Here is a 20,564-nt window from a genome sequence, read left to right as displayed (position 1 = left end):
AACTTTCTGAAAAATTTAGTTTAAAAAATGGTAAATGCTCTAAAAGTGTTGAAATAATACAGATTCTATGTTCTCAGGCACAATGAAATTAAGTTAAAAATAAGTATTAGATAACTAGAAAAATCCCACACATTTCAAAGTTAAGAAATATATATCAGATATCCAGTTCAACTAAGAAGCAATTATAGGGAAGATGAGAAATTATTTTCAACTATAATGCAACAAAAATACTGAATAGCAAGTCTGTACGATTCAACTAGAGCAGTACTTAGAAGGAAATTCACAACTTAAATGCTCACATTAGCAAATAAAAAATGCCCTAAATTAATGAGTTAGACATCCCTTTTGAGTGACTAGAAACAGAGTAGTAAAATAAACAGAAAAGTACATAATGGAGGAAGTAATAGAAAAAGGTAAAATTAATGAGATGAAAATAGCATTATATAAAGTCTGAAAAAGTTGGTACATTGAGAAAACTTAGCAAAATAGGAACATGGTTGAAAATAGATCAAACAAGAAAAAGAATAACAGAGAAAGCACAATTATCTAATAATCAGAATAAAAAGGTTATCATAACCATAGATGCTCTAGACGCCTAACATTATGCCAATAACTTAAATACGGAGATGAAATGGGAAAATTCTTACAAAATACTATTGACTTCTAACTCAAGAAGAAAAAACAACTTGAATACTCCTATAACCACTAAAGAAGATGAATTCCTATTTAATCAAATTATTAGATCTTTTTCAGCAATGAACATTCAGTCTCAGATGGCATTAATTGTGAGTTCTAGCCCACATTCAAATAGGTGTAATCTTATATAAACTCTTCCAGGGAATAAAAAAGGAAGATCCATTCTGCTATTTATATGGCTAGCAAAAACTTTATAGCAGTCCTGACAAGGACAATATAAGAAAGGAAATTATAATCCAAACTCACAGTTGAATATGGATGTAAAATTCTCTGTACCAAACCAAAGGTAAATGTATATGCGTGTATGTGTGTATACACAAACACTATTAGATGTGTCTCCCAGTTAAATCAAGAAGAAATCTCTATTACTTATTTAACAACAACAAACCCTGAGCAAACTAGGCATAGGATACTTTATTAATCTCAGAAAGAAAATTGACAAAAATTACTGCAAATGTCATTATTCTTGGGAAAATTCTGAAAGTATTTATTTCTATCACACCACTTCTTTTTCAACATTTTTGATGGAAGTTATGGCATAATAAGGATTTATTTATTTTTGGTACTTATTAAATAATTTCTATCATTTGCTTGTGGCTGATTTATCTGGAATGATTCAAATAGACTTAGAGTTTTGGTGGAAATTCAGTTAAGGTTAAAGAAAGTTTGATATTCCTGATAATTGAATGTTAAGAGGATCATTAGTATGGAGCTGTCCAGGGTGTTGCAAAAACTCAAAATGAAAATTGAATGAAACATTCGTGCGATGTGAAGAGTTTTAAACATAAAAAGTTACAGCTCATTTGGAATACAGGAATGCATACATAATTCTTCATACAGTTGTTTTCCGTTTAAGAACTAAAACTTGGGGCGCCTGGGTGGCTCAGTCGGTTGAGTGTCCAACTTCGGCTCAGGTCATGATCTCACAGTCTGTGAGTTCGAGCCCTGCATTGGGCTCTGTGCTGATGGCTCAGAGCCTGGAGCCTCCTTCCGATTCTGTGTCTCCCTCTCTCTCTGTCCCTTTCCTGCTCGTGCTCTGTCTCTGTCTCAAAAATAAATAAAAACATTAAGAAAAAAATTTAAAAAAAAAGAACTAAAACTCTATGTTATAATGTAGTTACAGGTGTTGATCAATTTCTGTTTAGATTTTTGAGTAAGTGTTATGAGAATATATTATGAAAGTCAGTCTTAAAAAGGTACTGAAAAGCAAAATATAACATCTAATAAATGAGAGTAAGTTTAAAACTATACATAATTTTGAAAATAAAATTACAGAATACGAAAAGTTTTGGAACAAGATTAATCAAATGTAATCAACTCATAAAAGCAAAATAGTATCAGGAAAAAAATTGTTCTTCCTAACCAATTGCAGCACCCATACCATCAGTATTCAAAGTTAATTCACTCTTCTTATCAGTATGAGTACCAATAAAACTGTGTTTTCCAAAATATTGCAAATAGGAAGAAATCAACACATTTATCACCTTTTAAAATTATTTTTCTTAATGTGTATGATGATGGGCAAATAAATTCAATTAAGTGGTCAATGAACAATATCAACTCATTTTTCATTCTGTGTTTTTATTATTTTCTTTACTTTAAAATTTGGGTTTATTTGCTATTCTTTCCACTTCTTTAGTTGGAAGTTTAACTCACTAATTCCAAGAATTTTTTTCTTTTCCAATACAAATCTTCAAGGCTATAGATTTCCTTCTAAAAGCTACTTTGTCTGAATTTCACTAGCTTGACACTGTGTTTTTGCTATTTTTCAATTCTCATTTTCTTCTTTGTCTCTTATTATTTCTTCTCAACCAACATATTTTTTGGTAACATACATTTTCTTATTTGTAAACATATGTTGTTTTTCCAATCAACTTTTTCTTATTAATTTCCCCTCTAGTCACTTCTGATGAGAGATTATAGCATGTAAGGTGTCAGTCCCTGAAATATTTTGAGGCTGGTAGGATGACCTTGGAAGTGGCCAATATTCATGAAGAGTAATTATTTCTTAAAATGTGTTTTGTGCAGTAATTGGATGCAAAGTTCTTTATATATGCATTAGTGTTTTAATTGTGAAGTGTTATATTCTCTAATGATTATTTTTTACTTCATCTATCAAATAGAAAGGTATGCTAATATTTGTCAGTATTCAGAGGACTTACTAATTTCTCTTTACTTTCTAAAATAAATACTATTTAAAATATATTTTGTTTTATATTATTAAATTTTATATACATGTTATGTTTAGAATATAACATCTTTTTGATAATCAAACTGTTATTATATACTAAATTTCTTTATCTCTAGTTATGATTTAGGTCAATACCCTTATTTTTTTCTGATATCAATAAGGATGCACATTCTTTTGATTAATATTCTTGCCTGATATATATTCATCTTGCTTTAGACATTCAGCCATTCTATGATCTTGTGTCTTACGTATGTCCCTTTTAGAAAGCAAATAGTTTGGTTTTATTTTTTATTTAATTCATGATGGCTAGTTTTGTCTTTAGCTAGAGTGTTTATTGCAGTTACGTTTATTGTGATTACTGATGTATTATTATTTCTTTTTTGCATTCTGTGTGCTCCACTCTGTTTCTTTTATTTTACTTTTTGCCTTTTTATGTATTGAATTTATGGTTTCATTTATTTTCTCTCTATTGGTTTGAAAGTTTTAAGTGTGTATTTTTATATTTGGTACGCTTTTTCTACCAGTCTTTTTTTATAAATATTTTTAATGTTTATTCATTTTTGAGACACAGAGACAGAGCATTAGTGGAGGAGGGTCAGAGAGAGAGGGAGACAGAGAATCCAAAGCAGGCTCCAGGCTCTGAGCTGTAAGCGCTGAGCCTGACACCAGGCTCAAACCCACGAACTGTGAGATCATCACCTGAGCCGAAGTCAGATGCTTAACTGACTGAGCCACCCAGGCACCACTCTAGCAGTCTTTTTAATGGAGTCATATTTAATTAGTATTTTTATCCTTCTCCCAAACCATAAAAATATCCTAAAAAAAGATTACAATTCTCATTATCTTCATTTTTAGATGCTGTTATTTTTGTATTTTTCTTCTAGTTTGTTTCATTCTGACATAAATGAGATATTATTGTTTTTTTGCACTTAACATTTGTGAAACTATACACAGATGTTTACCAAATTTTTTTATTCTGGTAAAAACACGTGGAAAACTTGCTGCCTTAACTATTTTTAAGTGTACAGTTCAGTAGTGTTAAGTACATTCACATTGTTATGACGGTGATTTCCAGAACATTTCCATTTTGCAAAACTAAAACTCTGTACCTTTTAACCAAGTCCATTTTCCCCACCCCTCAACTACTGGCAAACACTATTCTGTTTGTTTCTGTGAGGTTGATTACTTTAAATACCTCACATAAGTGGAAGCTTACAGTATTTGTCTTCTTGTGACTGGCTTATTTCATCTAGCATAATGGTCTCAGAGTTTAACTATGTTTGAGCTTGTGACAGGATTTTATTTCTTTTTAAGGCTGAATAATATTCCAGTATATGTATAGACCGCATGTGTTTATCCGTTCATCCATTGATAGACATTTGAGTTGGTTCCATCTTTTGGCTATTGTCAATAGTGCTACTATGAACATGAGTATGTAGATATTTCTTCAAGACAGTCCTTTCCATTCTTGTGGATATATTCCCAGAAGTGGAATTGTTGGATAATTTGGTAGTTCTGTTTTTCATTTTTTGAAGAATTTCCATATTGTTTCCCACAGTGGTCAGATCATTCTACAATCCCACCAACAATGTAGAAAGGTTCCAATTTCTCCACATCTTCACCAGTATGTAGTGTTTTCTGTTTTTGTTTGTTTGTTTGTTTGTTTGTTTGTTTTGGAAGTCACCATCCTTTTCGGTCAGAGGTGATATCTCATTGTGGGGTTTTCTTTTTTTTTTTCTTTTTTTTAATTGACTTTATTATTTTTTTAAATTTACATCTAAATTAGTTAGCATATAGTGCAACAATGATTTCAGGCATAGGTTCCTTAATGCCCCTTACCCATTTAGTCCATCCCCCCTCCAAAAACCCCTCCAGTAACCCTAAAGAGAGAGAAAGGGAGAGAGAGAGTGCACCTGCAAGCAGAGGACTGGGCAGTGGGAGAGAAAGAATCTTAAGTAGGCTCCGTGCTCAGCATGGAGCCCAACGTGGGGCTTGATCCCATGGAATTATGACTTGAGCTGAAATCAGGAGTTAGATGCTCTACCTACTGAGCCTCTCATTGTGGTTTTGATTTGCATTTCTCTGATAATTAGTGATGTTTACCATCTTTTCATAAGCTTTTTGGCCATTTGTATATCATCTTTGGAGAAATGTTATCTTCAAGTGTTTTGCCCATTTTTTAGCTGGATTCTTTTATTTTTTCTTGTGGAGTTTCGGATTTCTTTACATATTCCGACTATTAACCCTTTATGAGATATATGATTTGCAAATATTTTCTTCTTTTCTGTAGTTGCCTTTTTAACGTGTTGATTTGTTTCGCAAAAAAGCCTTTTAGTTTGACATAGCACCGCTTAACTGTTCCTGCTTCTTTTGCTTGTGCTTTTGTGCCATATCCAAGAAATCATTGAATCATGAAGCTTTTCCTCTATGCTTTCTTCTAGTTTTGGGTTTTGCATTTAGGTCTTTAATTCATTGTTGAATTAATTTTTGCATATGGCTTAAGTTAAAGGTGACTTCATTCTCTTGTACATGAGTATTCATTCTCAATAGCATTTGAAGATTTATCAAATACTTTTATTCATTATTTCTTCTTGCATTTCGGACTTCCATTAAGGCTCATTTTTGTCCTGCCTATGGTTTATACTTTAGATTATTTTTTTATTAGCATTTTTGGGAAGTATTTTTTTCTGTTTGGAAATGTGAAATATTTTTTTTACTTGAATTCATGATAATGTAGTTTCACTGTATATAATTGGCTATACGTTTAACTTTGCGACATATCAAAACTTGCAGAAATACTTTCTTTTTTTAATGTTTGTTTATTTATTTTGAGAAAGAGAGTGCACACGAATGCAAGCAAGTGACGGGTAGAAAGAAAGGGAGAGAGAGAGAATCCCAAACAAGCTCTGCACTGCAGAACCCGACACAGGGTTTGATCCCATGAACCGTGAGAACATAACCTGAGCTGAAACCAAGAGTCAGATGCTTAACTGATGGAACCACCCAGGCACCCCGGCAGGAATATTTTCATTTGAAATATTTCTTAATGTAGGATCCTGGAAATTGAAGATACCAAAAGTGATTTAATGAGACCTAAAAATTGAATAAATTATAACCATATAAAATAAGTTTACAGAAATTATTATAAAATTACGCTGTTTGCAGATGATTTCTCATGGCAGTTTTTTCAAATTCTAAAATCTCGAGATTTCTCCCATGTAATAAAATGCATTTTAAGTGCATTGTATAACAATGTGTAATCTCTCCATTTATGTTACTAAACTAGTAAAATTCTGATAGGCATACACAACACATATGAAAAAATTGTCAAGTGCCCTACATATGAATATAAAAACATGAATGTTGTATAAATTTAATCAAATGAAATCAAGCCGCATAATTTACAAGATTGCAAATGTTTTGGCTCAGTATTATGAGGATAGTTCAGTATTATAAAATCTATTATTTTGTCAAATAATTGTATCAAAATGGAAAGAAAAAGCTGGCTAAAAATTTCATAAATGCTGGCAACACTAGAGTTCAATATGTATTTTGAATGACAACGTGATGAGTTAAGCATAGCAAGCATGTTTTCAATTTAGTAAATATAAGAAACTAATATTTATTGAGTATTTACTATGCCAGGCACCGTGTTAAACTTCTCATGCCCTATCGGGTTTAGTATTGTAATTATCTCTATTTTATACATGAAGAAGTTGAACTTAAGAAAGGATTGAGTAACCCCCTTGACACCACACAATTTGCAATTGGCAGAGCTAATCATTAAATTTTTCTTTAGTTATAGAGAATATATTTTATCTTTTTACAAATTCAGAAGAATCAACTAAAAAAACACACTTAAGTTGATCAGATAAAACAAATATGTTAAAATGGAACAGAGTTTAAAAACTGAAGGCTTTAATGTGGGACTAAAAAAACTAACTTGTCATGTAGCAGGATGTTGAGATATGTATCATATGTCAGGATATATTAAAATTGTCAGTTTTCCCCAAATAAATATATAGGGTTTTTTTAAATATTTACTTATTTAATCTATTAGTTTTTTAAAATATTTATTTATTTTTGAGAGAGACAGAGTGTGAGCAGGGGATGGGCAGAGAGAGAGAGACACACACACACAATCTAAAGCAGGCTTTAGGCTCTGAGCTGTCAGCACAGTTTGAACAGCTGGGACTTGAACTCACAAACTGCCAGATCATGACCTGAGCACCAGATCATGGCTGAGCCACCCAGGTGCCCTTATATATTTATTTTTAAGTAGGCTTCATGTCCAGCGCAGAGCCCAATGTGGGGCTTAAACTCAAGGCCTGACAATGTGGGGCTTAAACTCAAGGCCTGAACTGAGATCAAGAGTCGGACACTTAACTGACTGAACCACCCTTTTTTTTTTTAAATGTTTAAAAATTTTTAAGTAGGCCAAATTAATGTATAGCTTTAATGTAATTGCAGTAAATTTCCAATAGATTTTTGTTTTATACCTATACCCAATTATTTCAGAGGTTATTTATAAAATATTAAGGGTTGGACTAACCAAGGCAAGTTAGAAAAAAATGAAGAAAAGTGGATTGCACTGTAAGATGATAGAAAAACATTATGGAGCTTTGGTAATTCATACTCTGTGGCAATATCAAAATAGGCTTCTGAATCCATAGAAGAAACTAAAAAGACCAGAACTGTGCTTGAGGGCAAAAAAGACTTGTCATATATTTGTTTATAAAGATTATTTTTCAAATAAGTTGGGCAAAAATTTTTTAAATAAATAATAATGAAATCATTTTTAAGTAAAAAAAAAATTAAACTTACACTTCATATTTTTCTGAAGAAAACATAAGTGATTTGTTTTGTTTTTCTGGAAAAGTGGTGTTGAGTACATAAATCAAAAATAAGATAATGAAAAATAATACATGAGAATAATTAAATCAAGTCTCTTTTTAATCATACAAAACCACAAATAAGAAGCAAGCAAAGTGGAAATGCTGAGATAGGAGAGCTCAGATCTTCTTGAGAGATCTAGACTTTTGATACTGACTTTGAAAGGTATAAAGGGATTCCAGAAACAGGGAAAGTGAGAGTGGTGTCCTGGGAGGAATTATGTACACCCTGAATAAAGGAGTGCTGGAATTGGGGGTGCTTTTTCAGGGCACAACGGCAAGAAGTCAGGGATGGGTGGGATGAAGATTCTGTGTTTGAGGTAGTGAAAGATGAGGCAGCAGTGGTGGGTTATGACCCTAGAGTCGTGACGTTCAGGCTTAGAAATTTATGTTGAGTTGAATGTGAAGCCACTGGTACCCAACTTTGAAGGGATTAAAGTGGCCATACAGGTAGGGTGAATTAGAGACCGGTGAACCTGAAAACCAAACACAGCTTTTGAAATTATTTCACTTAATGCAAAGAGGTATGGAGAACAAGGTCAGTAAAAATGGAGGGAGAACATTAGGGGAATTGTGCAAATTGGAATTGATTAAGTATGGAGTGGAGTAGGAATTAAGGAAGAGGAGGTGTGAAAAATGTTCCTCTGAGTAGTTGGTAATGACACACCAAAATGTCAAAATCCAGGTATTATCATATAATTTTAAGTAGAGAGATTACCTTTATGTCATAATCCAATGCCTGTTTTTCACCTGTCATATAATAAATCCCTGATGGAATTAGGGATCTACCTGACTCATACAACTAGTTTGTTGTAAAGCAGGGACTTGAGCCAACGCCCCAGGTTCTCCTGTCTATTCTTTAGATTTTAAAGTAAGAATCCCTTACTTTAATGTGTTGATTTTCCTGTGAAACCTTATAATTAAGCTGATATTTTTATGTTTCCCAGCATAGTTGGATTAAGTAAATTGGGTCAGTAGTTGTATTTATTTGATAACTGTCTTCAGGATTTATATTGTGAGGATTTATATTTACCATGAAAATATTAATACATGAGAATCTTAACAATGCTTTCAGATTACCTTAGTGGTTTGCTAACATTACCCAATTAAATCCTTCTGATTGAACTCTGCTGAGACCAGCTTGATATTGTGGCCTCCAGGGCTTTTATGGTAAGAAAATACATTCAAACTAAGAAAGTTTAAGTAAACTAGCAAACCAAGAAGCTAGAACCTGAACCCATGCTCTCTGATGCCCAGTCATAAATAGCTTTCAGTTGCAGAAAAAAAGATGTAAATTTTTTCCCTTTGGCATGATACAATTCAGGGCTGAACGAAAGCGTAATGATCAATTATTCCATGAGTTTGCAAATTTTTCTGGAAAGGATATACAGTAAATATCTTTGGCTTTGCAGTTCATACAGTTTGTTTCAAATGTTAAATTCTATCATATTGCAAAAGCAATCACAGACGATATGTAAAGGAATGGGTCCAACAAACTTTTACAAAAACTGACTGAAGGCTGGATTTGACCCATGGGGGATAGTTTACTGATCTTCTCACCCCTTAGTCTTATTCCTGAGAAGAAACCTATAGTCCCGCTAGAGATCATTAGGTTTTTCCAAGCTTCTTCTGGCTGGAACCCAGAAATCTATTTTATTTTACTGCTTTTGATTCTAATATTTTTTTCTAAAAAGCCATTTAATGATATCAGTCTAATTGATAACATTTGTGTCTTCCTCATCCTCAGCACTCTAAGGTATAAACGTTATTCTAATTAGTCCTTCTGTGGTGCTCATGGAATTAGTGTAGGTAGTCAGTAATGTCTTCATTATGCTGACAGTAGTTTTTTGATTATTTTTTTCTCTGGAGATATGCAGGCATCCAGTCCCTTGTCTGTTGATCTGCCTTTCTTCAAGACTCTGTACTCTGTACAAAGTATTAATAAGCAAACTCCACAGCAATTGTATCAATTTAACTTAGCAACTAAGACTCATAACAGATCACAGGAAATCTTAAAATTATTCCTTGTATCTCCTTCAATCTCATGTTCCAAGGGAGCCATGATTAAATTTAAATTGATACTGCTAAATTGATACTTACAGTAAGAAATAAACATTTATATAATTGTGCTAGGTAGTTTTTCCTTCATCATTCTTTAAAAAAGGTGCAACATATTTCATAAACTAATATAATGTAAGACAACCAGATATTTTCCAAGTGCTTTTGATTTGCAGTTCAAGTATGGATTCTGCTAGCAACCTTAGTCAAAGGCCAGCATTTTACTTCTAGGTCAGAGCCCTAAGATTTGATTTTAGAAAACCTATCTTTATTGCATTTTCTGCTTCTAAAGGACTCTGTGTTTTATATTAAAATCGGCCATTTTTGTTCCTCCACAGTGCTTGGCATTTAAAATAGAAGATTAAAAACAAGATAGGAAACTTTTCTGTTTAGAGTTATCCCCTTCCAACTGTGTGTGTGTGTGTGTGTGTGTGTGTGTGTGTGTGTGTTCCGAACTTCAAATATTAACTACTTGTTAGCAATCCAACCACATTGTTTCAATTTTGAATACAATTTGACGATATACATACTTCCAATTTAGCTGATTTCTTTCCCTCCTAGAAGAGGAAGTGATACTATTTGCACACCATTATAAAATCCACCTTTAGATCCAAGAAGGAAACCATAAAATGAGCCTTAGGGTCTACTGTTTGTGTCTAAATTCTAGTTTTGCCATTTTTACTATAATAACTGAGTTCTTATATGATCCTACAGATTTGAATCCCTGGTGGTTGCTGTAGAGAAAACACAAATGTAGAATGAAACCTAATATCAGGCAGTGGTAGTGTTTTGCATTTGTAGCAGGCTTAAAGTAAATACAAAATTAAGGAGAAAAACCAGAAATCATTTCTCAATTATGTCGTAAGAATAACCTAATGTTGCATTGGTATTCAGAGATGGAGTCGAAACGTATTGGGAGCCTCAGAAAAAAAATCGTTCGAAACTATGTATTTTGATAATCGAATGTTGAGGAGTACCGAAAAAGAAAGAAAAACATGATCAGTCCTGTGTCCTTGGATATTTTGGAAATTTTTGTAACATTTTTGAGAATATTTTGATTGATAAAATTAGGTGAAGGAAAAGAAAAAGGAGAAAAGGAGAAACTATAAATAAGATAGAAATAAATGAACAATTAAATAAAACCAAGTTATGCTACACTTACTGTATTACATTAAAAAACAGAACAGTGTGCCTCTACTTTCATCTCTTTGGAATTAAGAAAGTACACGTTTAAGGAAACCAAAAAAGGTCGAATTTAATGGTGAAATGTTAATGCCATTATAAAGTACAGACTTTCATTATAGTTAGACAGATTCTTAGTTTCTATCTCTATAAAATGAGTATATGGGCAATTATCATCAATGTTGGCGTACAGTTTCATCGATCATTGTGTTGCTAAAATAGAAGATGCCATGAGAAATATTTATTGTTATGCTATATCTTCAATTCTTGGAAGAAATAAGTTAGTTTAGGATTGATCTGACATAGGGGCGCCTGGGTGGCTCAGTCAGTTAAGTGTCCGACTTCGGCTCAGGTCATGATCTCCTGGTTCATGAGTTTGAGCCCCACATCAGGCTTCATGCTGACAGTTGAAGCCTGTCTGGGATTCTCTCTCTCTCTCTCTTTCTCTCTCTTTTGCTCTCTTAAAATAAATAAACTATCAAAAGGTATTTTAAAAATCTTTAAAAAAAGATCGATTTGCCATAGTTTCTTTCTTATGTTGTTAAGTTACTTAACATACGTTAAGTATTATATTCAAGTTATATTACTTAACGTATGTTAAGTATTATATTCAAGAAAGGGGAGAAGTATATGTTTTCTTACACAAAAATGGTGGTACTCTTCTGTAATATGGACTTAGCATTGATTGCTTCTTTATATATTTTACTCATTTCTTGAGCTCGAGAGTACCCTTACATTCAGATTTTTATATTATCACCAAAGGATTCTTTAAATGTTATTACAAGCTATAGTTTTAGATTAGAAGCATTTATTTAAATACTCATGATTGGTCACTTTGGGCCAAAGTCCATTTCAGCTTCTGGAGTAAAAAACAGGTTTACTACACACCTCAAGTATCTTAGATACTTTAAGCAGAATAGAGTTTAGAATGAGTTTTTATGAATAAAAAAACTATTTTCCAAGTGAATTTTACTTCAGGTAGGTATATTTCTCATGTTAGTTTGGCTCTACTTTTAGTGTAATCAAGAAGAGTTAATTATTTGAAAAATAAACTCTTGTTATAAAGCAGTAAGAAAATTATCCTTCCTAGAGTTGTTCTTGAATTATCTGAATTATCTTCACAAAAAGCAGCATCACTTCAAAACAAAGTACAAAATAAGGGGTCACGTGCAAGATCTTATAACTTAAAAGGTCTTTGAATATATATTCTTGGATCTAGAGAAGCATAATGACATCTGTCTTTGATTATACTTACATGGACAAATTCAAATTTTAGAGCTGTATTTAAAACATTTCAGCATACACAATGATATTATGTTCTTGGAACATGGCACATGGTGGTAATTTTTAACATAATTATAGATGTCTGACTGGTCGTCTTTGAAATAAATTATTAAAAAGAAGACATTCATGGCAAAATCAGAATTTCACATGGTTTAAGTCATATTTATCTTAAAACATTCAAAACAAACTATTTGAATAAAGATTTCTGTTTGTTTCAATATTGTTTAAACTACTTCTACAGAAACTTGGCTTTGATTGCTAAAATGTTTAGTTTAACTATTGACATGGTGGTTCTATATTGTCAGACATCAAGGAGAATGGGAAAATATTTTCTTTCTTTGGGGCATTTGTCAAGAAACTATATTAAGGGTATACTAACAGAAAGAAGAAAAAAAAAAGAATTAGCTATGAATCTGTTTTCTTTGTAGTCCTGGATTCCTAATCTCCAGCAATCAAATTAGCCTGTGCGGTAACAATCATTTTCATCTTTGTGTCGTTTTGCTCCAATTTGCAGATCGTTTTAAATTTTACCACGATGGACCTATACAAGAGCAGCTTGTGCTGGTATGACTACATTGAAGTAAGAGATGGCTGCTGGAGGAAATCGCCCCTCCTTGGTAAGAGTATTTACCCTCTATGTGGCCACACATACAGTCTGTCCTGCCCAAAGTAGATGGTTTTGTTTTGTTTTAATTTTTTAAATTTTTATTTATTTCTGAAAGAGAAAGAGTGCGAGCTGGGGAGGGGTAGAGAGAGAGGGAGACACAGAATCCTCAGGCAGGGTCCAGTCTCTGAACTGTCAGCACAGAGCCCGACATGGGGCTTAAACTCACGAACCGTGAGTTCGTGACCTGAGACAAAATCAGATGCTTACTCAACTGAGCCACCCAGGTGCCCCCCAGAGTAGATTCACTCAAGAGTTATCTTAGAGTTAACAATGTATGGGGTCCACATTTTAATTTCTATTGTACTCTTTTCAACTTCAGCAAAAATACAAATAAGTAGATTGATTTTAAAGTAGCTTACATTATGAGGAAATACTTGGATCTGAGTATAACGATTTAGAATAGCTTTCGCCTATATATTTTTAATTTGAGCATTATTGTTTTAATGCAGAAAGCAGATCGATTATGTGAGCGTGCTTATAAGTGTTTGTTTTGTTTGCTAAGGCAGTAGAATGTGAGCTGTTAGCTACATGTTTGGTGGCTGATTTCTTATGCCACGCATGTTAGCTCTTCCTCTAGGCGTCACAGTTTTGCTTCTCAGAGAGTTTTTTGTGGCTGAGAAGAGGCATTTGTACTTTGTATCATAAATTGTAGCTCGTATTTGGTGCTTACAAAAGTCGGCTGCCAAAGTTTAACCACAGACCACACCATTAACTTGCATGAGGCACTTTACTGTTGCCTTCTGTTTTACTTAAAGGTGAGTGCTGTTGTGAGCGTGTACCTACTCTCTCTTTATATACATTTTTTGAAATGGCAACTATGCCTTTATTTTTAGGAGTAGCTCTGTTCAGTTGTGTTTATGTGCCATACAGATCTTTCTTCTTAACATCTAAAACCTGCTGAATGGACGCTGTTGTAGCCAAAAGTGTGTTAAAAGCCTTAATAAGTCCAAGAGATTCTAGAAGTGTTTAAAAATAAGGAAAAAATAAAGAGTTGAACTAGTTTGATAAGTCAGATTGAGGAACACATTGTCTTGAACACTTAGTTTCTTAGTCTAGGTGAAGCAGTTTGTTATGTGTGTACGTGTGTTCATAAGAACACATTTCATTAAATTCATATTGAAGAACCAAATCTAAAGCTAAGTATTGAAGCACACTTCTTTTTTAGGATGTTATAAGTATATAGTATGCTTCAGTATATGCTTCAGTATATAAGTGGCTCACCAGACTGGTTCAGCCTGATCGTGGTTTTCTGTGGAAAGTTTTTTGCACTCTTTCCCCCAAGACCTGATCTTTAAAGTATAGCCATCAGATTGGCAACATCAGAATCACTTGCTAGAAATGTAGATATTCAGGTTCTACTCCATTCTTTCTGAATTAGAGACTGTATCTTTCCATACTCGCTGGCATTTCTTATGCACATTACAGTTTAAGAAACACTACTCTCTTTTGCATGTCCCTAATTTACTTTGCCATTTAGGAAGACACTTCTTCATCTGTTGTTTCTTAGTATGAATTTAAGTTGACTACCATTTTTTCATATACTAAACTTATGTATGACATCCCTGCCAGGGGCACACAAAAATGGGTGACAATGTATTGTTTGTAAAATTATTTCGTGTGGATTGCTGTATTTAACCATTTTGTCCTCATATGAAAATTTAAAGCCCAGTAGCAGACATACAGCGAGCCAATAAATACTTGTAGAAGGTTGAGGGAAGAAAGAAGGAATTACAGGTATTATTATATTCATTTGGTATTATACTCCTCTGTGGATACACAATTAGAAAATAATCACAACTCACACCCAGGTCTTCGGGTCCTGTTTGCCAGCCTGCCTACTGCACTACAGATTATAACTTTATTTATGAGATGGAATATGTCCAGTAGTGTAAGATCCTTGAAGCAGTATGTGGGTCTCCCTGATGGCTCGTCATTGAGCCGAACTAGACAAAGAACTCCACTTCGGGCTGAGACACATGGTTAACCAAGTAACTATACTCTACAGTGACCGCTCTGATCTCAGATCATTTGTACCTTTTTCTGTTCTCCATGAAAGAATAGTCCCAACCTTAATGCATTGTCCGTCCTTTTACAAATATGTCTTTTGCACTAGCTGTTTCTTAATTCTGTAGACCATGATACTGACATCAGCCAGTCAATCTGAGGATGCTATGTTCCTGTATTTTATAAATAGATTTGAAGAGATTATTTTATTTATATACCTTTATTAAGTAAATATTAAGCATACGTCTAGCTCTAGTTACTCAGGATAGAGTATAGGAACCAAGTCAGGCTATATATAATGTGTATATACATATGTACATACATATGTACATATAATTTTATATATATATATATATATATATATATATATATATATATATATAATTTGTAGCTAGAGTGGAAAGCAACTAGAATATAGAGTCATATTTAGGAGTCTCTCTTTATTCTTTTATTTCTTTTAGGTAGATTCTGTGGGGACAAGTTGCCTGAAGTTCTTACCTCTACAGACAGCAGAATGTGGATTGAGTTTCGTAGCAGCAGTAATTGGGTGGGAAAAGGCTTTGCAGCTGTCTATGAAGGCAAGTCACATTAAGTTTTAGAGATTACTTCCCCTTAGATCTCTTAGCAGAGATGTCCTTTCTCTCATTGTCATTAGAATGATATTGTAACCATATTTTAATTATGAAGTTTTCTAAATCTGGGTTATAATATCCACAAGACTGATTTTAAGAAAACTACTCAGTCCATTTAAATTGCAAGAAGAACCTGTTTTTTGATACCAGTGATAGAGTAGCATATAAATGTATGCAGGGGTATGTGAGAGGAAAATGGCACAAGAGCTCTTAAATTTCCATTTGTTTCCATGATAGTATTAAAATGTCATGAAGAAATTATGATTTTTCCTTTGTACTAGATTTGTGTCTATTTGGTCCCTATACTGCTGAAATTCTCTGTCATAGGAAACTGCACAGAAAGCAATTGTACACATTTCTAGGGCATGCTTTGTCTACGTGGGAGAGTCAGCATTCAAGGGAGAATTTACTAGATGCTTTGTCCTATACTTCTCTAAAACAATAAACTGGCATTGTGTGTCTGGGCTTTAAAAGCAGCCCTTTTCTTGCCAGGTTGTGGGCTGAAGAGACCTTTCTTGCTCCTGCCTCTGCTAGCACACGAGTTTAGGTAATTTGGAAGACAGAAGATTTCTGCTTCCCTTAAACTTTTGAATAAACGGAAGCATTTTGTTTTAGAGATTAACTGTATGGCAATGAAGAGGGTGATTTGGATGAGGCCACAGATGTTGAGCACATGATGCTAGCCTACTGCCAGAGGCCCAGAGAGTTCTGTGGAGCGTCTCTCTTGATCAACTATTTTACCTAAGGTCAAAAGACTGTAAGAACCAGTTCAGGGAATCACACAGAATATGATAGAATATTCTGTCACATAGAATACATTTACAAAATCTCCAAAGGTTTTTAAAAGTTAAAAAAAAATGTTCTTTTATAAAGATGTAAATAAATAGTGACCAAAAAAATCCTATAGTCCCCTGCTGTTCTCTAATATTTATAGTTAACTGACTACGTTTTTGCCATCTAAATATTTACGACAGTACAACCAGCCAGCTTTGATTTTTATAACCTGGTCTTTATGTACTCAGCCACAGGCACTGAACTAAAATGTTATCTCAGAAGAAAATGAAAACGGAATGGCACTTCTGGGTTTATTTATTTGATTATTTTTGCCCTCAGCAATCTGTGGAGGTGAGATACGTAAAAACGAGGGACAGATTCAGTCTCCTAATTATCCTGATGACTACAGACCGATGAAGGAATGTGTGTGGAAAATAACAGTGTCAGAAGACTACTATGTCGGATTGACCTTTCAGGCCTTTGAGGTAAAGTCTTTTGGGCAACCTTCACGGAACATATCCTCCATAAATGACAGTGCCATTTAAGGGGATCCTCATTAAATAAGCAGAGAACCAGAGAATCCACTTTTCAATCAGCAGAGAAGCAAAGGATTGCCTATAAAATGTAACATCAAGAGTGAAAGAGGTGTTTTTTTTTTTCTTTCCTTCTTTCCTCTTGTTGCAGACATTTTCAAGAAGATTAAAGTGAGTTTACGTTAACTGTGCCATTTGAATTAGAATGTTTGAAGTGCTGACCACAGTTTCTTTTGACAAATGCACAGGCTTCCTTCCCAAGACTGCTTGAAGAGTCCATTAAATAATAGAACTTTTACTTCTCTTGTAAACTAAGAGGTTAAAAGGTAGACCCTCGTTTTTTGTTGTTGTTATGGAGAAAATCCCTTCTTCACCTTTTTACCATTAGGCAGAAAACTGTTCCTATCAGAAATAGAGATTTAAGTGTTTTTCGCCTTTGATTTCATCAAAAAGGTATATCAGGGAGGAGATCAGCACCAACATTGCGTTCTGAGATGAGGGAACAATAAACCAAAGGTTAGTCAAGATTCTGGAGCAAAGTCTGGGCTCCAAACTACCGAGCTGGCTGATGAGTCATTTTGGTGGGGCTGGCGGAACTTATTTCGGATTCGAAGCCAGCAGATGGGGACATTTGTCAAGAACTCCATGGTATTTTACATCAAAGAGATGGCCTGGAAATTGAGACCCCAAGATGAAGTGGGAAGGAATAATGAGGTGGTGTGAGTAGGGGCAGACAGGGGTCGGAGATCTAGATGCCATAATTGGAGATTATTTCTTCACTGATTAGAAGGCTGATTCTCTGTCCAAGCAGTCAGAAGGCTGAAGAGAACCCCATCCTCTGCCAGAGTATCCTTGCCACTGAGTGCAGTGAGTATAGTGGTGTCTCTGTCTCCGTGGCAGAAACACCAGGGGAATCCAGGCATCACCCATGAGCCCAGAGACTCTCTCGCCTCCACGTGCAGGCTGTGTAATACGTTTCTTTGGTACTTACCTCTACCCCTTTGCATGTGCCATTTAATTTCCCAGACATACTTCCTTTTATCGTGAAAAAATCGTCTTCTCTTATGTGATCATGAGATTGTATTATATGCTCCCGATAATTTTGCATTGCTGGAAAACTTAATTCTTGAAATTATTTGACTCGTATTTGAATTTTGATATTTAAAAAAAAATTTCAGTGTTTATTTTTCAGAGAGAGAGGGAGACAGAGACAGAGTGTGAGTGGGGGAGGGGCAGAGAGGGAGGGAGACACAGCGTCTGAAGCAGGCTCCAGGCTCCAGAGCTGTCAGCACAGAGGCTAATGCGGAGCTCGAACCCACGAACCATGAGATCATGACCTGAGCTGAAGTTGGACGCTTAACCAACTGAGGCACCCAGGTGCCTGGAATTTTCTTATTCTCATGGATCAGTAATATGGCAACAATTATTCAAATAGACCACCTTATTGTTAACAGTAAACTAAGACTGGATAAGATTCACCTCCTGTTTAGACCAAAATAGCCAGTTCAGTGAAAAATTATCTACCTAAGACTGCTTTATTTGTATTTTTGTGATGTTGCAGATAATTAAGAGATGAGCTCTCTTTTAATATATAATTGAATGTTTTATGCAATTTTATTACAGGAGTGTTTTCAGTGGAGGCGTATAAAACTAAATTCCATGCACCCAAAAACTGAGATACAATTTCTGAGATACAGGAGGCTTAGCTGGGTTTGCAGTCATTATTTATTTATTTTTTTAAGGCCAATATAGTTACAGCGATATTCTTCAACAATAGGATAGTGTAATGACTGGAAAGATTTACATCTCAGTCACTTAGAACCATAGCTGACACAGAGTATTTGCTTAAGGAATACTTATTGATTGAGTGAGTGAATAAATTGTTACTGAGATTTGGGATTGGGGAAAAGTCCTGTCATAGTTTGGCTGACAGTACATTTTATCTATTATTTCTAGGTTCCTGTCCATCCTTATATTTCTTCCTCCTCTTTAATATACTGGACATATTTAAATGTCAGATAGGTCTCTCATCTTTAAATGACCAAAACCAAACCTTTGATTATCTTGTGCCGCTCACTAACCCACTCTTCTTCAGTCTTCCCTATTTTCGTATTTACTATTTCAGTATGTCACTATTTACTCAAGGAATACCCCTGATTCCAATATTTCCTTAAACCCCGAGGACAATCGATTAGCATATTTCATTTGCTTTGTCTTCAACAATGCCCCACACATGACCACTTTATCCCACTTTCTGGCAGCTACTCGGTTCTCACCGCTACTTCTTCTCTTGGAGCTTAGTGAGAGCTTCACATCTCTACTCTTGCCCCACGTATCCTGATCTCCACACAACAACAAGAGTGATACTTTTACAGTGTGAGTTAGGTCATAACACTATGCTTAAATTCTTTCAGGAGTTTTCTGTTACACCTAAAATAGAACCCAGACTGAATGATCATAGCCCAAGGCAACTCATGATTGGTCCCAAGTTCCTCTTACTCTCTCTGAGCCAGCCCCTCTGGTCTTATCTCTGGTGCTCTTAACACCTCTAAATCCGTGCTTTTATTCCTCTCATTTCATTTGGATCTCTGCTTTATCATCACTTACTTAAAAAGTCCTTGCTTAGTAACTCTAAATATCAAAATTCAAATACGAGTCAAATAATTTCAAGAATTAAGTTTTCCAGCAATGCAAAATTATCGGGAGCATATAATACAATCTCATGATCACATAAGAGAAGACGATTTTTTCACGATAAAAGGAAATATGTCTGGGAAATTAAATGGCACATGCAAAGGGGTAGAGGTAAGTACCAAAGAAACGTATTACACAGCCTGCACGTGGAAGCGAGAGAGTCTCTGGGCTCATGGGTGTTGCCTGGACTCCCCTGGTGTTTCTGCCATGGAGACAGAGACACCACTCTCTCCTTCTCTCTCTCTCTCTCTCTCTCTGTCTTTATATATATATATATATATATATACATATACATACATATGTGTATATGTATATGTATATACATATACATACATATATGTGTATATGTATATGTATATATATATATATATATATATATTTTTTTTTTTTTTTTTTGCCTACAATTGTCTATAAACCAGTCTTCTGTTTTATTTTAGTTCATTGGACTTATAACTACTGGAATTTGTGTTATGGGTCTGTTTGTTTACATGGTTACTGTCTCTCTCACTAAAGTATGATCACCAAAGGGTAGGGATCTTAATCTGTCTTGTCAATTACCATATCTCCAGCACCACCAGATGTGTGATTAATACATGATAACGGGAGAGATGAAAGAATGGGTGGAATATAGGTAAGAGAGTGTGTGAACGCATGATTATTGGTGGGTGGAAATTAATATATCCTTCCTTTATCAAAGATACTAATGTTTCTATGTAGAGGGAAACAAGTTTAGACAGGTAGGTAAGAAACATTTGGATTATGTGGACCTGATATGCCATATAGCTCAATTTAGACTAGATCCTAGGTTCTAAGAAATTGAGAAGTGACAAGGAATTTAGAGATGTTCTAATATATCATCTAAGTCTTTTAGATATGGCAAGTGAACTTATGCCATTAACCTAGTATCATAAAAGTCAGTACTAAACCAGCGTCAAAATCCAGGTATAGTCAATATTC

The 20,564-nt window shown here is 34.4% G+C and overlaps 1 protein-coding gene across 1 annotated transcript in view; it reads left to right on the top strand.

The window, feature by feature from the left end:
* Nucleotides 1–20,564, top strand: part of TLL1 (tolloid like 1) — a 137,943-nt gene that overhangs the window by 64,345 nt on the left and 53,034 nt on the right. The window contains exons 10-12 of the mRNA XM_042936680.1: nucleotides 12,818–12,920; nucleotides 15,436–15,552; nucleotides 16,720–16,865. Coding sequence (XP_042792614.1) covers nucleotides 12,818–12,920; nucleotides 15,436–15,552; nucleotides 16,720–16,865 — 366 coding nt within the window. The remainder of the gene's footprint in view (nucleotides 1–12,817; nucleotides 12,921–15,435; nucleotides 15,553–16,719; nucleotides 16,866–20,564) is intronic.

This window comes from Panthera leo, chromosome B1, assembly GCF_018350215.1.
Source record: "Panthera leo isolate Ple1 chromosome B1, P.leo_Ple1_pat1.1, whole genome shotgun sequence".
Taxonomy (NCBI): domain Eukaryota; kingdom Metazoa; phylum Chordata; class Mammalia; order Carnivora; family Felidae; genus Panthera; species Panthera leo.
The sequence above is the reverse complement of the archived record's forward strand: the minus strand, read 5'-3'. Positions and strand labels throughout refer to the sequence as shown.